At 43.2% G+C, this 22,394-nt stretch overlaps 1 protein-coding gene and 1 long non-coding RNA gene across 7 annotated transcripts in view; one reads left to right on the top strand and one right to left on the bottom strand.

Moving 5' to 3' along the window:
* Nucleotides 1-568: 568 nt before the first annotated feature.
* On the bottom strand, nucleotides 569-13,394 carry LOC120313088. Of its 2 annotated transcripts, XR_005558044.1 has the most exons (5): nucleotides 13,276-13,394; nucleotides 10,010-12,950; nucleotides 7,741-7,941; nucleotides 5,053-5,142; nucleotides 569-2,141 (listed from the first exon to the last, which is right to left on the bottom strand). It is a non-coding gene; the product is annotated as an uncharacterized LOC120313088 (long non-coding RNA). The 2 variants fall into 2 exon arrangements; XR_005558045.1 differs by lacking the exon at nucleotides 7,741-7,941 and having other exon boundaries at nucleotides 11,958-12,950.
* Nucleotides 13,395-13,483: 89 nt separating this feature from the next.
* The window catches only part of FBLN1 (fibulin 1), a 41,774-nt gene continuing 32,863 nt past the window's right edge, over nucleotides 13,484-22,394 (top strand). For 3 of the 5 annotated variants that reach the window (XM_039354595.1, XM_039354594.1, XM_039354596.1), the window contains exon 1: nucleotides 14,137-14,437. In XM_039354595.1, the coding sequence (XP_039210529.1) occupies nucleotides 14,356-14,437 (82 nt within the window). In that variant the 5' untranslated portion in view covers nucleotides 14,137-14,355. Of the gene's footprint in view, nucleotides 13,629-14,136; nucleotides 14,438-22,394 lie in introns of those variants that run through there. The other 2 variants (XM_039354598.1, XM_039354597.1) reach the window with 2 other exon arrangements.

Here is a 22,394-nt window from a genome sequence, read left to right as displayed (position 1 = left end):
AAGGGTTTTTTCAAAGGGAATATAAAATAGAATTAAGACAACATTTGATGACACAGAACATAGTTAATGGTTTTCTTGCAGCCATCAGAAAGCCTTAAAGTAGATAAAGAACTAATGGCATTGAACAGCGTAAGACAAAATTCAAAATGGAATTATATGAATTGCTAAAATGTATAAATTTTCATTAAAATTTGAAACAAAAGAAGAACAGGTCAAAGAACGTATGATAAAGTGAGCTAAAAACCTTGGTTATACTATACACATGGAACAATGGGAAAATATGTTGTTAAAAGGAGGGAAATTTACATTATGTTACAGTCTTAAAGGGAATTTTTATAAAATATTTTATCATTGGTATATATAACATGAGAAAATTATCTAGAATGTATGAAGTTACTTAACACTTATGCTGGAAATGGGATATGGATGTGTAAAAAAGCTAGAAAATTTGGGCTTAAATACATACAAGTGATTCAGGCGATTGTAAAGATTAATATTCAATTGAATATTAATATTAATATTAAACATTCCCTCCTATAACGGATGGATCAACAGAGACGTGGAACACTGTTTTTATGTATAAAAATCTATTTTTTTTTACTCAGGACATATTATTTCAGTCAACTAAATTTACAGAAATTGCTTAGTTACCCAATCACGTCGGGATCTGCTTCCCTCCTCTGTGGGATTATTCAAGATCAAAATATGTAGAGTATGCTTCAGAATCTGAGAGAGCTGAGGACTACAAATACATTGGGTTGGACTGAGGTTTCTTTAAGTACAGGAAGACCGATCCTCTCTCCATCCCTTTGAAAATGCCACTGATTTAGTGAGGTAACATGCCCTATAATCTGGTTGCAATACACACCGATAAGGAAGAGGCTCACCCAGTGTTGGGTGGTGGCACCCTGGGAGCCTAAGAGTCTATTGCTTTCTCACAAGAGCATGTGAGCCTGCTCCATGGTTAGGACACTGGGTTGACAAGCAGCAAGCTCGCGTCTGAGACCTGAACCCTGCCGTGGGCAGGGTAAGCTCTCCTCCAATGCTCCAGGTCCTGTAGGGGACATGAAAGAAGCCCCTAACTGGTGTCCCCCCCCCAGGCAACGGTCACTGGCCAGCCCTTTCAACACAAGTGCAATGCGATGTGATTACTTTCCTCCATTTGTCAGTTTCATCATTTGGCATCTACTCATTCAGTTTACAGGGCTGATGTAGTTGTTGACATTACCCATCTTTCATTGTGTTCCTTCCCTTTCTACCAGCAGTGCAAGGGCTTCTTCCAGGTTGTCTCTGGAGAGCCCACAGTGCTGCTGCGGTTGCCAGGGGCTGCACGCGGACTGACCCTGGAACAGCCAAGCACCAGCCCTGCTGAGCCTTATTTATAAAGTCTCAACAGTTCACAATATGCTCTTTTGAATATTTTGCATAGCTCTAAAAATAACTTCAAATGCAAATGTAAACTGACTGCTCCACTTTGATTTAGGCTAGGACCAGCCCTGAATGCTGAGACTTTAGCTGTAGGGCAGAAGAATAGGAAGATGTGGTTATTCGCAGGTAAGCAATCCCCTGGGAATATTTAAAGCTTGCTACAACTGGATCAGAGACGTCACGCAAGGTGAGATTTAAATATTTGTCCTTTCTGCTGAATAAAATGCAAAGTAACGCAGGTTTTCCATATTACCTCATCAAGAAATGGTTCACATATAGATGCTCCCTATTAGATAAAAGCCAAGTTGGCATATACTTAATTGGATACCTGGAGCAATGATTTAGTCAGCATCGCATGAAGGAAGATAGATATGAGCCATTTCATCTCCTGCTTCAGACAATAGTTTCTCCGCCTAGTTGCAGCTACGCTCATTCTCTAGAGGAGCCCTAATGCAATGGACCGAGTGCACACGATGAAACGCACGCGTGAATGGACATCACCACGAATCCAGATGGAAGAATTGCGCCCTGCAGCCCAGCATCTCTTTCCACAAAAGCCCAGCAGATGTTTCCAAGCAGCTGGAAGGAAAGGGGCGATCCCAGCCACATTCTCCCTCCTGCCCAGTTCCAGCCCTGAACAGTGTCTCCTCAATCGGCACTTTCCTTCTTAGGTCACCCATGTGAAGGGGTTACATTGTCCTTGGTCCTTTTTCCTAAAATGGAGGAGAATGATGTTCAGTAAAATTACTCACATAATGCATAATTTATCTTATGAGCAATGTTTTCACTTTTTCTTCCCAATATGTTCCTAAGAATAGTTGTATGTCTCCTTTGATTATCTGAAATGATAACTTAGAGAGGGATTTCAATTTAAACAGTGATTAATGGGGCATCAAACACTGCTTCCTATGTTATAGAAAGAGAAAGATCTGAAGATTATATATTCAGAAACACAGAAATACTGGTTTTCACCACATATGCATAAAGAGAGAGGACTAGGATAATTCATGACATTGTGTCTGCTATTTGGCAAAGAGAGACGTTCAGATCCATCCAGCTGCCTAGATTTTTCCAGCTTAGATCTGGAAGGCGTAATATACAGTAGGTATGTAAATGTGACTCAATAATGGCTGTGTATTCATAATGGTTATGATACTGAATTACTATTAAATACTGTAGCTATTTGTTTTTTTATTCATCATAAATGAATCTGTGGTTGCACTTCTATTCATCCACTAGCAAATTGCTTTCCTTTTTCTGTTTCTCTCTTTCTCTCTCTCTTTCAAAAAAAAAAAGAGAGAAAGAAGCAAGTATATATAGTTATGAACACGTCAGCTAAAAACTGAGAAACCCATTTTCATGGTCACCAATAATTTGTCACTGGATTCCATTCCTCAACACTTTTGAAGCCTCAAATAACACAGCAACTTGCACTAAAGTAAATTGAGAAGGAGGACAGGAATTTCAAGCAAGCTGCTAGGTGCCAAATTAAAAAGAAAAACCCTCCCTTTTGATAACTCTTATCTGAACAGTGCAGCTTCCTAACACATCTCTGACTTTATGAGCCTTGAGATTCAGGGGCAGAAATAGCTCTGCCTTCATTACTGAAGGTAAAAATGAATGAGGAATGAATTTATCACGTGAAAAGGAAGCTGGTTCTCTAGGATTCAAGGAACCCCCCCCCCACACAGAGGGAAGGAGGGAGGGGGGGGAGAGATTATATTTTCATTAGCCATAATAAAAAAAATTAATCACTTGATCAACTATGCTGAAATGCAATCATTTCAAAATGCTAATGCTAACTCACATAGTCAAACAATTATAAAGGATCGCAAGTGTATTTCTGCTTTTGAAATATATCTGAATCTGAAGTATGCGCATCGTTGCTGCCGCACATCATTTTTATTTGCAAACCAACGATGCTTTCCCAGCTCTGAAGGGACTTTGGAGACCATCCAATCCATCCTGCTGCCCACCACGGCTGCCTCCCGCCACAGGCCCAACAGGTGGCAGAATTCAGGACTTGCTGCGGAAGTCTCGGTTCTAAGTTGTCTCCGTTTTTCAGTGGCTCTTACCAATACAATTTTTTAAAAGCAATGTCCAGCCAAAATCTAATTCCTTTTCGCCTCGTCCTGTGTTCTGAAACAACTTTAGACAAATGAACTTGCTCATCTCTGAAGAGAATTCAGAGTATGCAGCAATTCTGAATAACACTATTCCATATTCTACAACATGACAGCCATTCAAGTGTTTGAATTCTTGAGTCACGTTTTTCTGCAATTCTCTTCTCTTTCTTAAGCTAAATCCATCCAATATTTCTTTCTTGCATGTTTGTCCTTCCAGGCTTAGTTCCTTTCTTCTGGATACACTCTTCTTCTTCATCAGTGTCCTTCTTAAAATGCATTGTTCAGTCATAAACCCAGAATTTAATAAAATCCATCATATGTAGAAAAAAAGAGCATCTTTCACATTTTTCTTTTCCAGTAATGTTAATTAGCACCAAACAAAAACATAATTTGGATTTTTGATATATATGGTGTGCTTTAGAGAAACATTTCTCTCTTAACGTAGAGGAATCTTCTTAATCTAGCTGGGATTTAAGCTTGTACACTTAATAGTGTACATATGAAGCACATCCTTTTGAAACGGGCTACCTACAGTCATCACGAATCACTGGTAAATTGGGTTCTAGGCTAGATTATGAAGTCACCCCCACACAAAAAAAGAAAAAGATTTGTTCAGTAGGAATTGAGCTCGATCTGAAGAAGACATTACATTTTAATTTCCAGTATAGTTTAAGTTTGGAAAGAATTAGTGGATTCTCTCTTTATAATCAGACTCAAAGATCCAGGCATGAATTAAGGGGAGAGGGCTTCCTACGACATTTTGATACCTGAGAAGGCTCCCATTCCTCCTCCAGATACAACATGACACAATTGTTTGCTACATGTGAGCTTTTGAAGTGGAGGCCCAGACTCGCCATCTTCCTACAATGTCTGCTTAGTTTGAGGCAGGACCAGTTGCCCAGGGTTTTCTGAAATTAGGTTTATCGTTTAAATTAGAGGCAGAATTGGTTCAGCTCTTCCATGAAGATGACCTTGTGGGATTGGAAGGACCTGGAACCATCCGGAGAAAGGCCCAGGTTCCCTCAGTCAGTGGCCTGGTCCGTGGGGTGGCCGAATAGTGGACCACCCCTTTTGGTGTATACTCTCTAAGGGTGGCTAAGTTGTGAGGTGTGAATGAACGAGGGTGTGGTCCGCACCCTCTGCAGCCTAGAACCAGGCTCCCTTCAGCTTGGCTCGGGCCAGTTGCTAAAAGAGCTAAAATAGCTCTTCAGTTGCAGAAGGTGCTGATTTATATCTATATTTAGCTCAGCTACCAATGCTACCGTTGTGAGACTTTTTCTTCTTCCATAATTAATTAATTGCAATCACTGTTTCCTTCCTGCCAATGCTCCCAAAACGAATTACCACCTCTTTCTGACCTAGAAACATTTTCAGTTACAAAAAAGGTAAAATGATTTACAGTAAACCTTGCTATTTGGAAGATGAAAAGCAAAGAAAAGCTACTGTACTTTTCATTTGTAATTTTTTTATAATTGGAAATATATGAATGTTTACTCACATGGTGGCTGTAGCATTCTTTCTCTCTGTCTCTCTCTGCCTGCCCGGGAGTGGAATTCTTAACCCTAAGCGATGAGCAGTGAAGCAGTTTCTATAACAGAAAGGAGATTTATTCATCTGAAATACGTTAAAGACATTAGTGCCTGGCTAGTTGCGTTTCCCTTGGAGGAGGGTCTAACACCTTGTGTACTTCTCGCTGCACGCCTACAACAAAGTGACCTCGAATTAGCCCTCAGACACCGAGAGCTGCCTGTCCCGATAGGTCTGGTGATTCCAGGGAGATGGAGGATATTTGCAATGCCAAGGAAGCCCTCTTTTAATCTTTTTAAAGAAATACTGATTTTTTTATTGCGGAAAGTTTTAAGTAGTTGTTTTATGGTTGTTCTTTATTGTATGCTGCCAAGAGTCACATTTGTTAAATAGGCAGCTACGTAAACGTGAAGCACAATAAAGTTTAGCATTGGTTCATTTTTGAATTACTGTACATTTACTTAAAGCTATTAGACCAGAATTTAAGGTGATCACTAGAGGGCAGCAAAAAACCAAGGATTTTTATACCTCTTTGCTATTCTCTGTGGTCGTCTGATTTTTTGAAGTCCAGCTGTGGCACTCCTACAATTATCCTGACTTTCCCCACCGCTGGCTAGTTGCAACAGAATTAACTGAAATAAATATACTGAAGCAGCTCTCCAAAGTGGTCAGAAATTAAAGTGAAGTATTGGCTCTGATATTAAAGACCTGTAACTTTCTCAGTAGGTTGACTTTGTATTAAAAAATTACTCATGATTTACTTAAAACATAATTTAGTCAATCAAGCCCCATTTTCTTGATTTGGAATGTACAGTGACCCATAACTAACAATATGGGATTTCATCCCAGAACATTTTAATCTAAAATACAGGTAGTTTTTGACTTAACAATAATAACTGAGGCCAAAATTCCCTCATTTTATGACCATTTTACCACAGTTGTTAAATGAATTGCTGCAGTTGTTAAGTTACTAATACAGTTGTTAAGTGAATCTGACTTCCCCATTGACTTTGCTTGTCAGAAGGTTGCAAAAGGGGGTCACGTGACCCAGGATGTTGCAATTGTCATAAATGCACCCCAATTTTCATCACATGACCATGAGGCTGCTGCCATGGTTACAAGTATGAAAAACAGTCATTAATCACTTTTTTCAGTGCTGTTGTAATTTTATATAGTCACTAAAGGAACGGTTGTAAACTGAGGGCTGTCTGCGTAGTTGGACCGTGTCTTGCTCATAAACTCCCTTATGGACTGAGGCGGCAGGTTGATAGATTACATTTCTTTTCCAAAACAGAACAAAAGAAAAGGAAAGGAAACAAAAAACAAGCCCTCCTAGGCCATATATCTTTGCAGTAAACCTTACTTTATATTTACTGTATTCCAAACTCTTAGGATGGCATGTCTAACAAATTGGTTGTTGAACTCAGCATTTACTTTGACCTTATCATATAGCATAAATTGGTGTGCCATCCAAATCTTAATTCCTGTCCCTCCAGCTCAAATCTTATTTGGAGAGCCTCCCGCTCTTTTAGCCAGACCAAATGACAGACATCAAAGTACAATTTGAAATCTGGTAAATCCAAACCTCTTCTTTTATTATCTTGCAATAATTTACAGTATATCTAATTCTTGGTTTTTTCCCTTGCTATATAAACTGACATTGTTTAAATGGAGTTATCAGTTACAAATATTGGAAGAGTCTGAATCAGAAAATAGCATTTTTGGTAAAACATTCATCTTAAAAGAGATTTCAGAGATTAACCCAATAAAGATAGTTGTAATTAATCTCATCTCAATTAGTCTGTTTAATATCATTCCAAAGAGGCACAAAGTTATTTTGAAACAGTTTAGAACTTGTATTTGTCAATGTCATCCCCACGTACTTCAACAGAAATATAAACAAGAGCAATAAATCTAATCAGGATGAAAGTCTAAAGCAGTGGTTCTCAACCTTTTTAATGCTGCGACCCCCAACCGGTCGTAAGTCGAGGACTACTCAACCGGTCATAAGTCGAGGACTACTCAACTGGTACAGCACCGTTGGCAGAATGGGACTTTTGGCGGGCTCAGCAGGGCAGAGACAGCCTGGACAATTCCTATTGGCTTTTGAAAGCCAATAGAATTAGACTCTATTCGAGAGAGTCTATTCTATTGGCTTTCCAAAGCCAATAGAATAAAAGGGAGTAGCACAGCTAAGGAAAAGGGGGAAAAAAATGGCGGACTGCGTTGTTTGGCGACCCCCGTGAAATGGTTGTTCGACCCCAAATGGGGTCCCGACCCACAGGTGGAGAACCACTGGTCTAAAACTTTTTTCAGTTGATCACAATATGGCCAGGACTGAGTACATGAGACAATTTTAGGAAAATATGGGTGGGGGAGAGGAATACAAATGTGACACCATTTATTATTCTCCCTGCCAATTCTCAACAGCAGTTGGCAACTTTAAAAAAAAAACCCTTCTAAACCAGTAGAGTAGAGCAGAGCAGAGCAGTGAATAGAGAAAATAGACTAGACTAGACTAGACTAGCTTTATTAGTCAAGTGTGACTAAACACATAAGGAATTTATCTCTCATGTACATGCAAAACAACAGAGTAATAATAATCATAACAATGTAGAGAAGATGAGATACTATAGCCATACAACATGGATGAATATACCTAGAAATAAAACAGTGCTGTGAGGATTAGATGTTCAGGAGAGTGAGGGCATGAGGGAAATAACTGTCTCTGTGTCTAGTTGTTTTGGCATCCAATAGCTGCTCCGCAAGGGGAGGAGTTGAAACATTTTACGTCCAGGATGTGAGGGGTTTGTAGTTATTTTCTCAGCCCTGCTTCTGGTCTGTGCAATATGCAGGTCTTCTACGGAACACAGATTGATAGCAATTGTTTTTTTTTTTCTGCAGTAATCCTAACAGTCAAACCCACACCCTCTTGGCTTTCCATTACTACAAAAAGGGTAATTAATGTTTAGCTCATTCTGATAACACCGAGGAAACCAAACGTAACCTTTAGTTGGACATGTTGAATAACGATAACCAGAGTTTCTGAGAACCTTAGTAACACATAGTTTTGGAATGGTGCATGTCTGACTAATTATTGTGGCACAATGATGGTCTTGTTGTTTTTCTGCTAGACTTGCATGATTATATTTTGAAAATAAGAACCAAATGTTGTCTCTGGAAATGATACCCAGGATCAGAATGGAGGGTTCTCCACCCACTTCTTGGGGAAACAATTGCAAAAGATATCCTTTAAATTGCTTCAGAATGGAGCAAGCCTTAATCTCCTTACTAATCTTTGGAGGGATGTGGGAGACATGCCACTTAAGACTTTGAGTATAAAGTCCTTCCCCCATGCTTAGCCAAAGGAGGAGAAGGGACTGCATATGGACTATGTTGAAATTCAGGCATTTCTAAGAAAATGGTCTCCTTGTTCTTTTGTACATTTTGCACTTTTTGGCCCATAAAATGCACGGGAAATGAGCCATCGTTTCTTTCATCAGCCCACATTCCATCAGGAGCATTTTTATCACTTTGCGGACCGAAGATAGTCAGTTGAAAACAAAAGTCCCTCCACATTGAACTTCCAATGAAATTTCTATCTGGATTTGGAAATATAGATGTGAAATTTTGATGGAAAAAATGGTATTTGAGGGAACCATCTCTCCCCAGGTACACCTACCCATCCCATCAGATCTGGCAGGAAAAGCACGTTAGGGGTTCTGTCTGCTAAGGAAAATCATCTGACGGGACCCCGAGATCTTTCTCTGCCGTGGTGCCTGCCCGCCCTTGGATTGGGTCCTGCCGTATCTCGTCCTCCCTCCAGAGCTAAATCTGAGCCAGGCCACCAAACCGGGACTGACAGGGTCTCTTCTGCTTATCAGCTGATCCCCTGCTTGTATTCACCCTTCCCGGAAGAGCAGCCACAGGGTCCCACCGAGTGGTTAGAGGCCAGCTCAGAGGAGGTGCCCACCGGGAATGGCTGAGGAAAAACGTTCAGATGGTGACCGCAACAAAGAAATGTGTGTAGAAGGTTTTGATCAGATCACACCTTTATTTTTTTCAATTAACTATTTGCTACACCTTTTCCACCTTCTTCATAATGTTGCCAGTTCTGAAAGGAAAATAGGCATACAGGTAGTCCTTGACTTACGACCACAATGGAGCCTAAAATTTCTGTTGTTAAGTGAGACCTTTGTTAAGTGAGTTTTGCCCCATTTTATGACTTTTTTTGCCACAAATGGTAAGTGAATCACTGCAGTTGAAAAGTTGTTAAGTGAATCTGGATTCCCCACTGACTTTGCTTGTAAGGAGCTCACAAAAGTGATCACATGACCTTGGGACACAGCAATGGTCACAAATATGAACCAGTGGCCAAACCTCCGAATTGTGACCACATGGTTATGGAGATGCTGCAAAGGTCGCAATTGTGAAAAACACAGAAGCCACTTTTTTCAGTGCTGCTGTAACTTTGAACAGTCACTAAGTGAATTGTTGTAAGTCAAGGACTTCCTGTATTGTATGTGTCTGCATGCATTAAATGGTATTCTTTTAGAATACAGACAGTCCTTGACTTACAATCGTTCATTTAATGACAATTCAAAGATGGCTTTGAAAAAAGTGATTTACAGCCTGCCCTTGCGCTGATGACGGTTGCACTGCCCCTCCCGGTCACGTGACCACAATTTGGGCACTTGGCAGCCTATCTGCGTTTACGGCTAATCGCAGCGTCCTGCAGTCATGCGATCATAATATGTGACCTTCTCACCTAGTTTCTAACAAAAAATGTCCATTAGAGAAGCTAGATTCACTTAATAACCACATGATTTGCTTAATGACCAGATGATTTACTTAATGAACGTGGTGATTCATTTTATGAGCTCTGTAAAAATGATCATAAAATTGGCTCTGGTTACTTGATGACTCACCTTATAATTGCACCAAGTTACGATGGAAATTCCGGTCCCAACTGTAGATGTACATCAGGGACGACCTGCTGGCCTTTGTCCCGTCCGTCACAAAGCCAACTTCGTGCTTCTTTAAGAAGCTGCTGTCGTGTATTAATTTGCAGGCACCTACATCTTAAATGGTTAATGTACTTCCAACATACACCTGATCAGTCCTTATTCAGGGGGCTCTTTTTCCATGGAGCAAAAATTTTGGAACTGATTTATAGACGGCTAAACAACACAGTGAGTGGGGGGGTCTGGGACAACTCGCCACAGGACAAAAGTTACACTAATAATCGAAGAAATAGTGGAATAGAATCATTAAAAAAAGAGTGCCAAAGGAGGGACAAAATAAAATGTGAATGACAAAAATTAAAATATTTTTAAAATTATTTTAAATAATTAAATTGAATTGTTGAATTGTTCTGCAGTGATTTGTCCCTTTGGCCATGGCGAGTTGTCCCTTCCCGCAGTGAGAATACCCTGTCAGTTGGAAGGAGTGGAAGGAAAGCTCTTAAGGGGAGGGTTTGAATCCGCTTCTTGGATTCTTTAGAGTTTCATTCCTGGTTTTATAAGAGAGGCCTTGCGCCATTTTCACTGGATTTTATGGAGTGGAGTAGAAACGTGTTCAGGCCCTTGGCATCTGTCTCCAAGTCAAGCAATGCGCTTTGGATTTCCCTATAGGACAAAGTGCTGATGTATCTCCATCCCCTCTGAGGTTAAATGGACAGATACATAAAAGGAGGGGGAAAGGCTGGGAGTCACCAGCCTTAGCCCTTGAAAAAGAGAAAGCCCTCTCTCGGGGAGGCTTGCCCAGTCTCCAAAGTCCGAGGCTGCCATACAGGCTAACAGGAGGATGCAGCAGGGAAGAGGCAAAGGTCCAGGCAGGCGTCAAAAAAGTCAAGATAGTGACTGTGATTACAAAACACATGTTTTTTCATTTGAAAAATCGCAGCCATCTGGTTTCTTTTAACTCTGCCTCCAGGAAGAACCTGGCCATAACTGGATTTCAGGAACGGATTTGGTTGAACGTGGGAATGACCTGACCTCTCCAAGAAATCAGCCAAGGAAGACTTAAGTCTTGGCAGCATCTGCACTACTGTTACTGTTTCTACCATTAGTAATAATTCAGTGCACGATATACTGCACAACATGCTTTTTAAAAGCTCCATGTATTTATCAGCTACTTCATAAGCTACATAAAATGCAAAAGGTTATAATAGCAAATGATGAAAATGTAGTGAAGGACTTTCCATTAACTTATCCTCCCGGCTGAAAGTTTATTTTTATTTTTTCCTTCTGGACTTGTCCAATGTTATCTTGTAAATAGTGGGATAGAGACAGCAGATACACCCTGGAAAACAACTGTTTATAAGATGTGCCCTCAGTAGTAAAGGAATATTTGTTTTTCTTTTTGGATTAAAAACAAGCAGCCAGACCTGTATTATTTTTGTTTTCATCACAAATGTGGCATGAAACAGGTAAACTCCTAACATTTGAGCACGGGTGGGGGGTGGGCTAGATGACCTACAAGGTCCCTTCCAACTCTGCTATTCTATTCTGTCTCCTGGTCTGGCCAACCGCCACAATCGCTGGCTCTGTTCCTGCAGGTTCTCCACAGCCAGGAGGCTCATTTTCATAAAGTCTCGCCTTCAGCCTCCCCTGCCATTCCCTGCTCTCCCAAGAAGGCCCCAGGAAGGCCCCAGGTGCTGAGGGAAGCACCTGCCCCTCAGGCCACACAGGTACCAGCTTTGGGTCAGGTGATCTAAGGACGCAAGATCCCAGGCCCGGCAACATGTCACAAACTAGGAAGAAGTGAGCAAAGGAAGTTACGTCATCTCCTTGAAAGAAAGAAACACGTTCGACTGATTGGTGAAGCTCATATCCAGGGCATCAGAGATGGACAAAAAATGATCAGATTTCCTACCTGAGACTCTGTCGGATTGCCTGGATTCTTGGACAAGAAACGGACCATCTTTGGATCGTCCTGAAATTGCAGTTTGTCACTGGAACTCTTTTGATAAGCAATTCCGCTTGTTTTCCACACAGAAAGCTTTGTGTTTGCAATGTGCTTTGTGTTACTTTGGTGAAAGATTTACAACTGCAATAAATATCTTGAGTTTGTTATCAGTAGTTGGCTAGGGGTGTAACTAGCAGCCCAGAGAACAGCTACATCTATCTTGGAACTTTTGCAAACTATCAAAACTTTTCCTTCCTGCTGGCTCCTTTTCTTTTTTGTATCCCTATTATTAATCTTTAACTTTAAGGATTTATGGCTAGAGGCACAGGAAGACGATGTTTACAGAAGAACGGTGATAGGAGTCCAACAGCTATGGAAATAGAATAAAATAGACTGGAATGAAAAGCAAAGGTAATACACAGATATCGAGGTTCAATGCCTTTGATTAGGGTAAAGAGACTTCTAACAGGACCTGCAGTTGAGCAAAACCTGGCTCCATTCCTGGAAATGTCAGTGGCGAAGCCAGCAAGTTAAAAGCAAATAATTTTGAGTTTTGGAGCAGCCTGAATAAGCAGTGGGGCGAGGAGCTGTGTGCGCCAAGCACAACAGAAATAAAACATGGTTTGCTGATTGGATTGCTGAGCTGAATCAGACGTCCAAACGTTTTGCATTAAAGCCGTTTTAAAAAAAAGTGTAAAGAAAGAAGTCAAGGAAACAATCAGTCCACTAATGGGAGAAGATGGCAAGGAAGTAACCAGCATCAGGGAAGCGGAACTGTTTCTAATTCATTCTCTGCATCTGTCTTCGTGCAAAAGGGAAAAAAAAACAGTCCAACTTACCAAAAGCCGCACCACAGGAGACGGAATAGGAATGCAGGTCACAACAGGCAAGAAATTGGAAGAGAACCCCTCTTCACTCGAAACGGCTTCATTGCCAGGACCATCCCGGAGTGGTTCCAATCTACAAAAAAAAAAAAAAAAAAAAAAAAAAAAAGGGGGGGGGGAGTGGATTTCGGAAACTACACACCAATCAGCCTGACATCAACACCTGGGAAGAGCCTGGAAAAGATAATCAAGCAGTGCATTTGTGCTAGAGAAGTTGTCAAGAGTTGATTCTGGACATCTTGTTCAATGGAAGCTGCAATAGGCCTACTACAGCCTTTTTAGAAACACACACACACACACACACACACACACACACACACACACACACACACAGATAGCTTATGTGAAAGTGAAGCAACTGCCTGGAGTTTAGCCAGATTCTTGATGATTTTTACACTCACCTTGTTTGCAATCAGCCAAGGCAGGCTAGATGCAGGACAGCCTAGATAACAAGTATTCAATACTGAAGTAGTAAAATAAGATACAAACATTTCTGCTCCCTTAAGGCATATTAATGCCCAGGCACGAAACTTCCTGCTGGGGACTGAGGTGCTTTACGTTTTGGAGAGGACTTGACCCAGGAGATGGAATAGATTCCCCAGCTGTGGCCAAGCAGCACAAACCAGGATGATTCCTGAAGTGACACCTGACCTCTCTTATCTCCTCCTTGTGGAAGGAGCGGAAGAAGAGGGAGATGGAAGGATTTCAGCCGTGATCCTCAGCTTGAACCACGATTGAGCGGTATCTTGTTTGAGTAAGATAAAACCAGATCTGAGTGTGCTTTCATTAGGACAAAAAGTGACTCACTTTTCTTCTGTTATTAGTGGCAGTTTGTTTTAGATGTTCGTTTCCAAAGATTAAACCGTTAACCACCCCAGTTGCAACATGGAGACTCTCCCCTTTAATTTTTTTCTCTCTGTCTGGTTTATTTTTCTGGGGGTTTTTGCGCGTGCAGAATGGTATTGAAATTTAGACATTTTTCCTTGTGCTGCTTTTCAGAGAATTTCCCTTTCTGTTTGAAAGAGGACAGCCGCGGCAACCCCTGCCTTGTTTCCGAAAGTTTCTAAGTCAAAAGAGGGGAGTGGGTGGTTTTGGGTTAAAAGGGGGGGAGAGAAGGACCACCCCTGGATTCCACATACCACTCAGGAAAGGGCCGGCCTCCAGACGGCGTTGAGCCTTATGCAAGCGGGAGAAATTGGGAGGGAGGGAGGGAGGGGGCGTTGGACGGACTCTTCCCCCAGTTACTTTTAGCGGCGGGGGTGGTGTTGGGGGGGGGGCGGTCGGGAATCCTTTTACACGCTCCCTTCTCAACCGGTCCTGGGCGGTTCGGACCCCTGTGAAACCAGTGATTACGACCCCGAATTCGGGAGGAGGAGGCGCCGCCGGCAGCGCGAGAGAGCAGAGCAGAGGAGAGCAGCTTTCAGCGAGAGACGCTTCTCTGACTTCCACGGCCTCTCTTCGCCCCCCTCCCCGCCCCAGGCATGGACCCTTCGCGCTGCCGGCAACCCTGGGGCCCGCTGCTCCTCGCCCTCCTCCTGCTGCCGCCCTCCGGCCGGGCACAAGGTACGCTCCGAGCAGAGGCGCCGCGCTGCAACGAGGCGTGGGCTGGGGGGGGGGGGGCTGCGCAGAAGCCGGGCGGGGACCGAGCTCGCAATCGGGAACTCGCGCGAGCGGGACCTCCGAGTGGCAGCATCCTCGGGGCCGCCGGCCAGCCCCTTCGCGCCCTCCCGGCCAAGAGGCCGCGCCGCCCCGTCGGGCTCGCAAAACGCCGCGCCGCCGGCCGAGGGCAGCAGAGCGAGGCGAGAGTCCCTCCTGCCGCCCTCTAGCGGACGAGCGGATCCCCGCAGGCCTGAACCGCTGGGGGAAATGGGCAGGCTTCGGCGGACGCGACCCCTGCTCCGTCCCCTCCCCGCAGAGTTGCTAGTGTTGTTCTTCTGGCGTTGTGGCGGCTTGAAGCGAAGCGAGGGGCATCCGGTCGGGTGCAGTTTTGAAGGGCTTTTGGCGTTGATATTACCGAGATTCCGCCCCCCCAACTTATGGGCTATTTTGAAAATCCTCATTTTGCAGCCGAAGGAGGGGGCCTGGGAACGGGGAGGGCGCCGGGCTGGGGACGGCCTTGCTCTGACTTCCGAGGTGAAGCATGGATCTGTTCCTTTGTTGTGAAAACGGGGGTCTTTCGCTCCACAGTCAAGAAGTTGAGATCAGTGTACAAATCGGAAAGCGCCCAAGCGTGATCTGGCCCGAGGGAGGAGGTATTATTGGAGGTGCTTTCCTCCATCCCAGAGTGACCTCAGTCAGTGTTCAGACTAAGGCCAAGAACCTGGGTAGCTACAAATTCTTTAGTCGCTGTCTTTGAATTTTATTGCGATCACTGCTCCTTTTTTCTGAGATTGGGACAAATGACCTCAAGAACATTTGTAGGACTTGGTGTCTCTCCGAACAGCGTTTCTCAATCTTGGCAACTTTTAAGACCAACTCCAGGAATTCATCTTGCACCATCGCACATCTTAAAATTGCCAAGGTTGAGAAAGGCTGGTTTAGAATTGTGTTGCCAGCCCCTTCCGTTTTCATCCATCTCATTTACTAAGAATGTGTAGTGCTGAGGAAATAACAATGCTCGGGGAAAAAAATGCAACCCAGAATTTATAGCCAGTTGTGGCATTTTGAAAAATCAGTAGAACAAGGACATTTCTTTGGCTTCCATTCTTTAAACTCATTGTAATTCGTGCCCCTGTAACCACACTGTGGCAGGGTGTTTTAGTATAAATATTTGAAAACTTGATATCTGCCAGGTTTTTTAAGGTGGTTTTTTCTTTTTTTCTTTTCTTGGTCATGCCAAAGGGCAACAAACTCGTGACGGCAAAACGGCAATGTTAGACATACTGGTAGGTACATGTTTAATTTACATCTAGGCCAGATGGACACAGAGAGGTGAGCAGCCAAGCTGCATCCGGGAGAAGGCCGTTAGTCCCTCTTGAGGCCTAGCCAACCGGTAGCTTGCTTTGCATTGGGTGATCGGCAAACTTCATTAATGTCTCCTCTCTCATCCAGTCCAGTGACTAGCCCTCCACTCAGGGAGCCTTCTTCAGGCACCATAATTCACCCAGTTGTAAGTCTGCCTAACAGCCAACATTTCCACAGGAGACCATCACAAGATTCTGTGTTGAATGAAATCTTTTTTTGGGGGGGTGGGTCCAGCTACTGTGGTGGCATTCACCTGAGCTACTTAGCTGGTAACTCTATCCAAGCAAGAGTCAGTGTTTTTCAACCTTGGCAACTTTAAGATATGTGGACTTCAACTTCAGTTTGGCCTAGTGGTTAAGGCACCAGAGTAGAACGCAAGAGGCCATGAGTTCAAGTCCTGGATTAGCCATGAAAGCCAGCTGGGTGACTTTGGGACAGCCACTTTATCTCAGCCCAACTCGCCTCACAGAGTTGTTGTGGGGAAAATAGGAGGAAGGTGTGTTGGATATATTCACTGCCTTGAGTTATTTGCAAATAATAAAGGCAGTTTACAAATAAATGAAAAAAAAATATATACTCCAGTTGCTTCTGGGAGTTGATTCCACCCATTTTAAAGTTGTCAAAATAGAGAAACATTGGTAAGGAGATGAGTTGGTCTGATGTAATTTGTTTATAGTACACTGGTTCTGGCTCCTGCTAATTGTAGAAAGTCTATCCAAGTTCTTGGGAGCACACTCTTGCAATCTGTTCCTGCCCAGTTTGTAATCAACTGATCGGTCTGTTATTTCTATGGTCCTCCTTAGGCTAATTCTCTCCATGAAACTCTAAAGCCTCTGAAATATGAATTTGTTTATTAGAATTTTAAATAAATGAAGGCATTGATTGGCATCAAATTGGTGTCAGCTTTTAGTAACTTCTAATAGGGGTTGCTGTGGGAATAATATCATATAACCCTGGTTATGGATATTTGAGGTTTATATTTTCTGAAATTGATGTATAGAGCAGGGACTGGCCTAGGCATCCGCTTCCAGTTCGATGAATAGTCACTCGCTGCTTGCAAACTCTGACACTATAATAGTTGAGGCACTTCAAAAACAACAGCTTCCCTGTCCTTAAGAATGGACAGCTATCAACTATTGGATAAGGCAGGCAATATGTTCCTCTTGGTACTGACTGCATGTCTTCCATGGCAGCTGGAGAAACTTCAATGGGACAGAAAGTGAATGTCAGCCCACGTGGCGTCAGGGAGGCCCGGGTTCAAATTTCACTTGGCTTAGGTACTCAATGAGTGACTGTCTCTAAACCTAGCCTACTTCACAGACTTGATGCTGGGAGGTTGTAAGAAAGCCTGAGCCCAGGTTAGGCCGTCTCAAGTTTATTTCAGGAAAACAGGACACGTACGTGACCTGGGGGAAATGAATTGGATGTGACTTGCATACATCATGCACAGCTATGTTCATGCACCATTTTTTGTCTGATGCAAAGTGACCCAAGTCTGTGTTTTACGTCATTTACATATAACAGGACATTGTTTTCAGGTTCACGTATGAACCCTGTGCCTCTGACCATTCTTAAAGTATTGGCCCATTTTCTCAAACGCCCCTGGGCTGCCTAGAGGGGCCGTGCCTGTCCTCCCGAGGGAGGGTTTTGAAGCAGGGATAAGCAAGATACGTAAATATTAAATCACATTAAGTATAGATAGTCCTGGACTTTTAACCACAGTTGGGGCCAGAACTTCCATCGCTAAGAGATACAGGTGCTGAGTGAGCCACGCTGATTTTATGACCTTTTTTGCCACGGTCATTAAGTGAATCCGGCTTCCACCATCGACTTTGCTTGTCAGAAGCTCTCTGGGAAAGTTAGAGATGGCAACTGCCTGGCCACAGAACGCTGCAACTGTGGTAAACGCATGCCCGCGCAGCTGTTGCCAAGCAGCTAAATTTCGATCATGTGATTGCAGGGACGCTGTCAGTCATAAGTGTGAGGACTGGTGATAAGTCACTTTTTCAGTACCATTGTTGCTAAATGAATGGTTGTAAGTTGAATACTTCTATGCATCAATCACTCAGAGGTGTGCAAAAAAGTACCAATTCATACTACTGAAGTTATAAAGTTGTGACTGAAATTGTCAGTACAGAATATACTGTAGTAAAAGGGCAACAATAACTCTACGTTTGAGTATATTTATATGCACAGACACATCCGCCTACTCACAAGCACACGTGCATAGATATTTGCTAGATTTATTATTTGCATTCTGATGAACAAATCTAAATTGCAGAAAACTCTAGTGAATAGGAAAAGGAGGTAGTGTAATAATTGTAGAAGAAGGAGAAGCAGATCTTGGGGGGTAGCATCAAGAGAGGAATCAGCCTAGAACAGTGGTGGCGAACCTATGGCACTGGTGCCAGAGGCGGCACTTGGAGCCCTCTCTGTGGGCACACGTGCCGTTGCCCCCACCTCGCCTCCCTCCACAATCCCCTCCTCACCAGCAGCCCCCCTGGAGGAGAGTCGCTCCTGAGCGTGGCCCACATGGAACAGCGCAGCCAAGGACATGGCTGCCAAGCAGCGTAGACAAGACTCTGCCCTCATGCCCCATCCCGCACAGTTGATTGTGCGGGGCGTGGGCAGAGGGCGTGGCTGCCATGGCGCTGCTGGGCTGCCTGGGTGATCTGTGATGGGCCCTGGAGGCGGTGAGTGGCCCTGCGGGCAGGTGGGATGGGGGATAGGGTAGGGGCGGGGCAGGGGCAGGGCCAATTTTTGGGCACTCGGTCTCTAAAAGGTTTGCCCTCACTGGCCTAGAATCTGTACACAGCCACAAATGGTCTAAGTCCCTTGAATTCCATTGATCCTTATCTAATGTCAGTTTAGTGTTGACCATTAGTTGACTAGATTCTTGTGCATAGGCATGAGCAATAAACCATCTTAATTGGAACTTAATGTGTGGTTCTGATTCTTGAAGCCTGACAAAAGATCAGAAACTCAACTGCATTGAGGTCGATTCTACCACCAGATTTCTGTGAGTCCAGAGTGTGCTTGTGTGCTTGTGTTTAAACAGGAGTTTGTTTACTGTAGCTCTGCATGATTCCTGTTCTCTCCTGGTCTTTTCGGTTGCCTTCCACTTGCATTGAATGACTCTTCTGTAACTCTGCATGGTGGGTGGGTGAATTTGCCCATTCACCAACATTGCAATTCTCCCTTTGAAAGGAGGGTGTGTCTCTGCATGTGCTCCTATTCCAGCTGTTCTTTTTTTTCCAGTAGAAAGGTACGGATTACACCTTTGAAAGAACGTAATTCTTACTTTCAGGACATTTTTTTAAATAAATACTTCGTGGTAGCTGTGAGGTGTACCTTTTGGTTTAATTCCAAAAAAATAAAATAAAAAAAGTGCTCTCACATTGCACACATTTGGGCGGGTGCATGCGAAATCCATTCTTTGGCTGGCTTCCATTGCATCTGGATGTATACTATAGCCAAATTAGTAGTAGCATTAAGAGACTGGAAACCCGTGCCTTGAGCTCAACAAGTCAGTTTACGGGTTGTTAGCGGCAGAAAATAAATCCAAAACCTTGTGCAATTGTGCATTTGTGTGTGTGCACATACACATTTAATGGCAATGGTTAGTTATACATTAATTACAGCAATAAATTGTATATTAGGTTTCTGGTATTTGTCTTGGAGTGTCTAATTGGTGACCTATTGTTTTTCCAAGCTGAGTGAAGAAAAGAGCATAGACTAAACAAAAACGTTCAGCAATCTTTAACGTTTCCACAGACTGCGTTATCAAAAAAGATTAGGAAGGAGAATGCTATCTGCAAAGTGTCCCTTCTACAATTTTTACCTAAAGCGTAGTTCTATTGGGCATAAGGCTACATTTGAAAATGATAGCATTTATTCTTCATCTTTGTTATCTATCAGTGAAGTGCCTTTGATCTGCATCAATCCTTCATAGAGAGAACAAAGCATGTACCCCTATATCCATACACACACACACACCACTCCACTGCACTCCACTTTTCTTTAAAGTTATGCAGAAGAAGTAAGAAATAACCAGATACATCGATATAAGTAGAACTGATTTACAACCATACCATTCCTAATCTTCCTGGACCTTCTTCCATGTGCTGTGCCCCTACCCCCCCCTTCCCATACTGCCTTTGTTCTTTCAACCTCTCACATTTTCAACATCATATTGATTCCTTAACAGTGCTGATTTTCTTGTCTTTCTTTTCCTCTCAGCCCAGTCATGCTTCCTTCATATATTTGCTTTGCAATTTATTCACTTTCTATGACCAAATGACCCCCAAATTCCTTTTTTATCCTCGACTTTTATATCTATCTCACAACTATTTGGCGCTCATTCATTCTTGAATCAATTTCTCCTTGTTTATCCACACACCCTTTCTTATGTAACAAATTCCCACTGCATTCAATTTACTTTAATGTTTCTCCTGACATGTAGAGTTTCCAATTCCATATAACTTTTGACAGACATTCCTTCCCCCAGACCACATACCACCTACTACCTTTGTCCCAACATTTCCACTGCTTAAAAATTTTCCATCTGTTTTCCTATTAGGAAATATTTTCAAAAACTACACAAATTCTTCTACTGTACTCTCTTCTAAAACTATTGTTCCTGTAATTTTTCATTGGTTGTGTAATTTGCAATTGTTCACTCCATTTTTCTAGTTTCAGGTCTAGTTGCATCATATAATCTATTGAACATTTACTGCAAATCAATTAAATTACAAAATACAATTGACCTCAATCATTAGCAGTGAAAAATGACGTGAAAGATTTTAACCCTTTCTAAAATTGTGGCAGAGCCTGAGTCAAACGATACATCCTCTTAGGGAGTTCATTCCATAGCCTGGAGATCTTCTTTTCCTGGGTAATTGATGATCAGGCTTCTGTCAGAGACGGAGAGGAGGGAAAAGGAAGTGACCAGATCTGTTACCAAAGTGAGAAGGGAAAAAGGTAGCTTAAGTCCCAAAAAAGGAGAAAGTAGAGTATGCGCAAGCAGCTCCAACTAATTCATATGGATAGTGGGAGGTGAGGAGGAGAGAACACAGAACATAAAACAACAGGGTCGGGAGGGACCTTGGAGGTCTTCTAGTCCAACCCCCTGCTCAAGAGGAGACCCTATACCAGACATGTGACGTCGCGAGACGTATCGGGACAGTTTTGCCATTGCCGGCAATGGGGTGGGCGCGGCTTCCGGATGATGCGTCCGGCCTGCGGGCCAGCAGTTTAACACCCCTGCCCTATGCCATTCCGGACAAATGGCGGTCAAGTCTCCTTTTGACTACTAAAAGTCTGGTCTTACCAGTGAACTATAAAATGGTACTATTACTTTGTGTAATCTTGACACTACTGCTATGCTATCCCTCTTTTGATGCAGCCCACATCAACTACTACCTTAGCTTTCTTGGCAGCACAAAACGCAGTCAGATTTGCAAGATTCTGTTACTACAGGTATTACTCGACATACAACCATTTGTTTAATGACCATTCAAAGTTTTGACCACGCTGAAAGAAGTGACTCACACCTTATAAGTCCTCGCATTTATGACTGTTATAGCATCCCAACAATTATGTGACCAAAATCCAGGCTCTTGGCAATCGGCGTGTTCTTCCGACGGCTGCAGCCTTTCCGGGGAGCTCCTGGCAAGCGGCCAGCGGGAGAAGCTGCACTTGATTAGCAACGGTGGTGATTCACATAACCAGCTCTAACGATTTGCTTGATGACCACCGCAAAAAGGTTGTAAAATTGGGCTTGACTCACTTCATGACCGCATCACTTAGTGACAATCTTGGCGATAAATTGAGGGCTTTAAAACCTGGAAAGTAGTTTGAGCCCTGCAGAATGGTTTTCTCGCTTTGGTCTGTAAAGGGGAAGCGGAAGACCTTCCTTCGCCTGCCGGAGTGAGTTAAGTGGGGAGAATCCCATCCTTCCACCACCGAACAACTGGTTGTTTCCGGGGCCTCCTCTCCCCAGTTTACTAACTCCAGCGAGAGAAAGTCTTCTGGAGACGGCTCCTTCTCCACCGGGGCTCTTCAAGATGTGCTGGAGGGCAATTCCCCAGCAGGGCGGATCTTTCAGGCGGCACCCCTTGATCCCTTCACCTGGCACCAGGGCAGCCTCCAGGCGCTGCCTTTTGCACAGTTCCACACGAGGGGCAGAGTGATGTCCCTGTAGCCGAGGTGGCCTCTGCCCGAAGGGTCGATCAAATGCAGTGAGCTAAGGGGGAGTGGGAGTTTGGTAGACGGGCTGCCCCGTCCTCCTGTGCTTCTCCCCCCAGCCGTCCCTTGCAGCCTCTGTGAAAGTATTTTACAAGATAGCCGTTTTTCTACTTTTCCCATTTTCTGTGCATTTTTTTCTGGGTTGTATCTTTTTAAAAGTTCAAGGTGACATTAGACAATTTTGCCAGGATTCTCCTTCTACTAATGGGAGATGTCAATAATAATTTATAATAACTGGCAAAAAGGTTTGGGTGTATAGAGGCAGGAGGTAATTTATCTGGAGCCATATTTAAATCTATTTTTAATTCTT

This window comes from Crotalus tigris, unplaced genomic scaffold (genome assembly GCF_016545835.1).
Source record: "Crotalus tigris isolate CLP2741 ecotype Arizona unplaced genomic scaffold, ASM1654583v1 scf7180000018563.1161478300:1536566, whole genome shotgun sequence".
NCBI classification, from domain to species: Eukaryota; Metazoa; Chordata; class Lepidosauria; order Squamata; family Viperidae; genus Crotalus; species Crotalus tigris.
The sequence above is the reverse complement of the archived record's forward strand: the minus strand, read 5'-3'. Positions and strand labels throughout refer to the sequence as shown.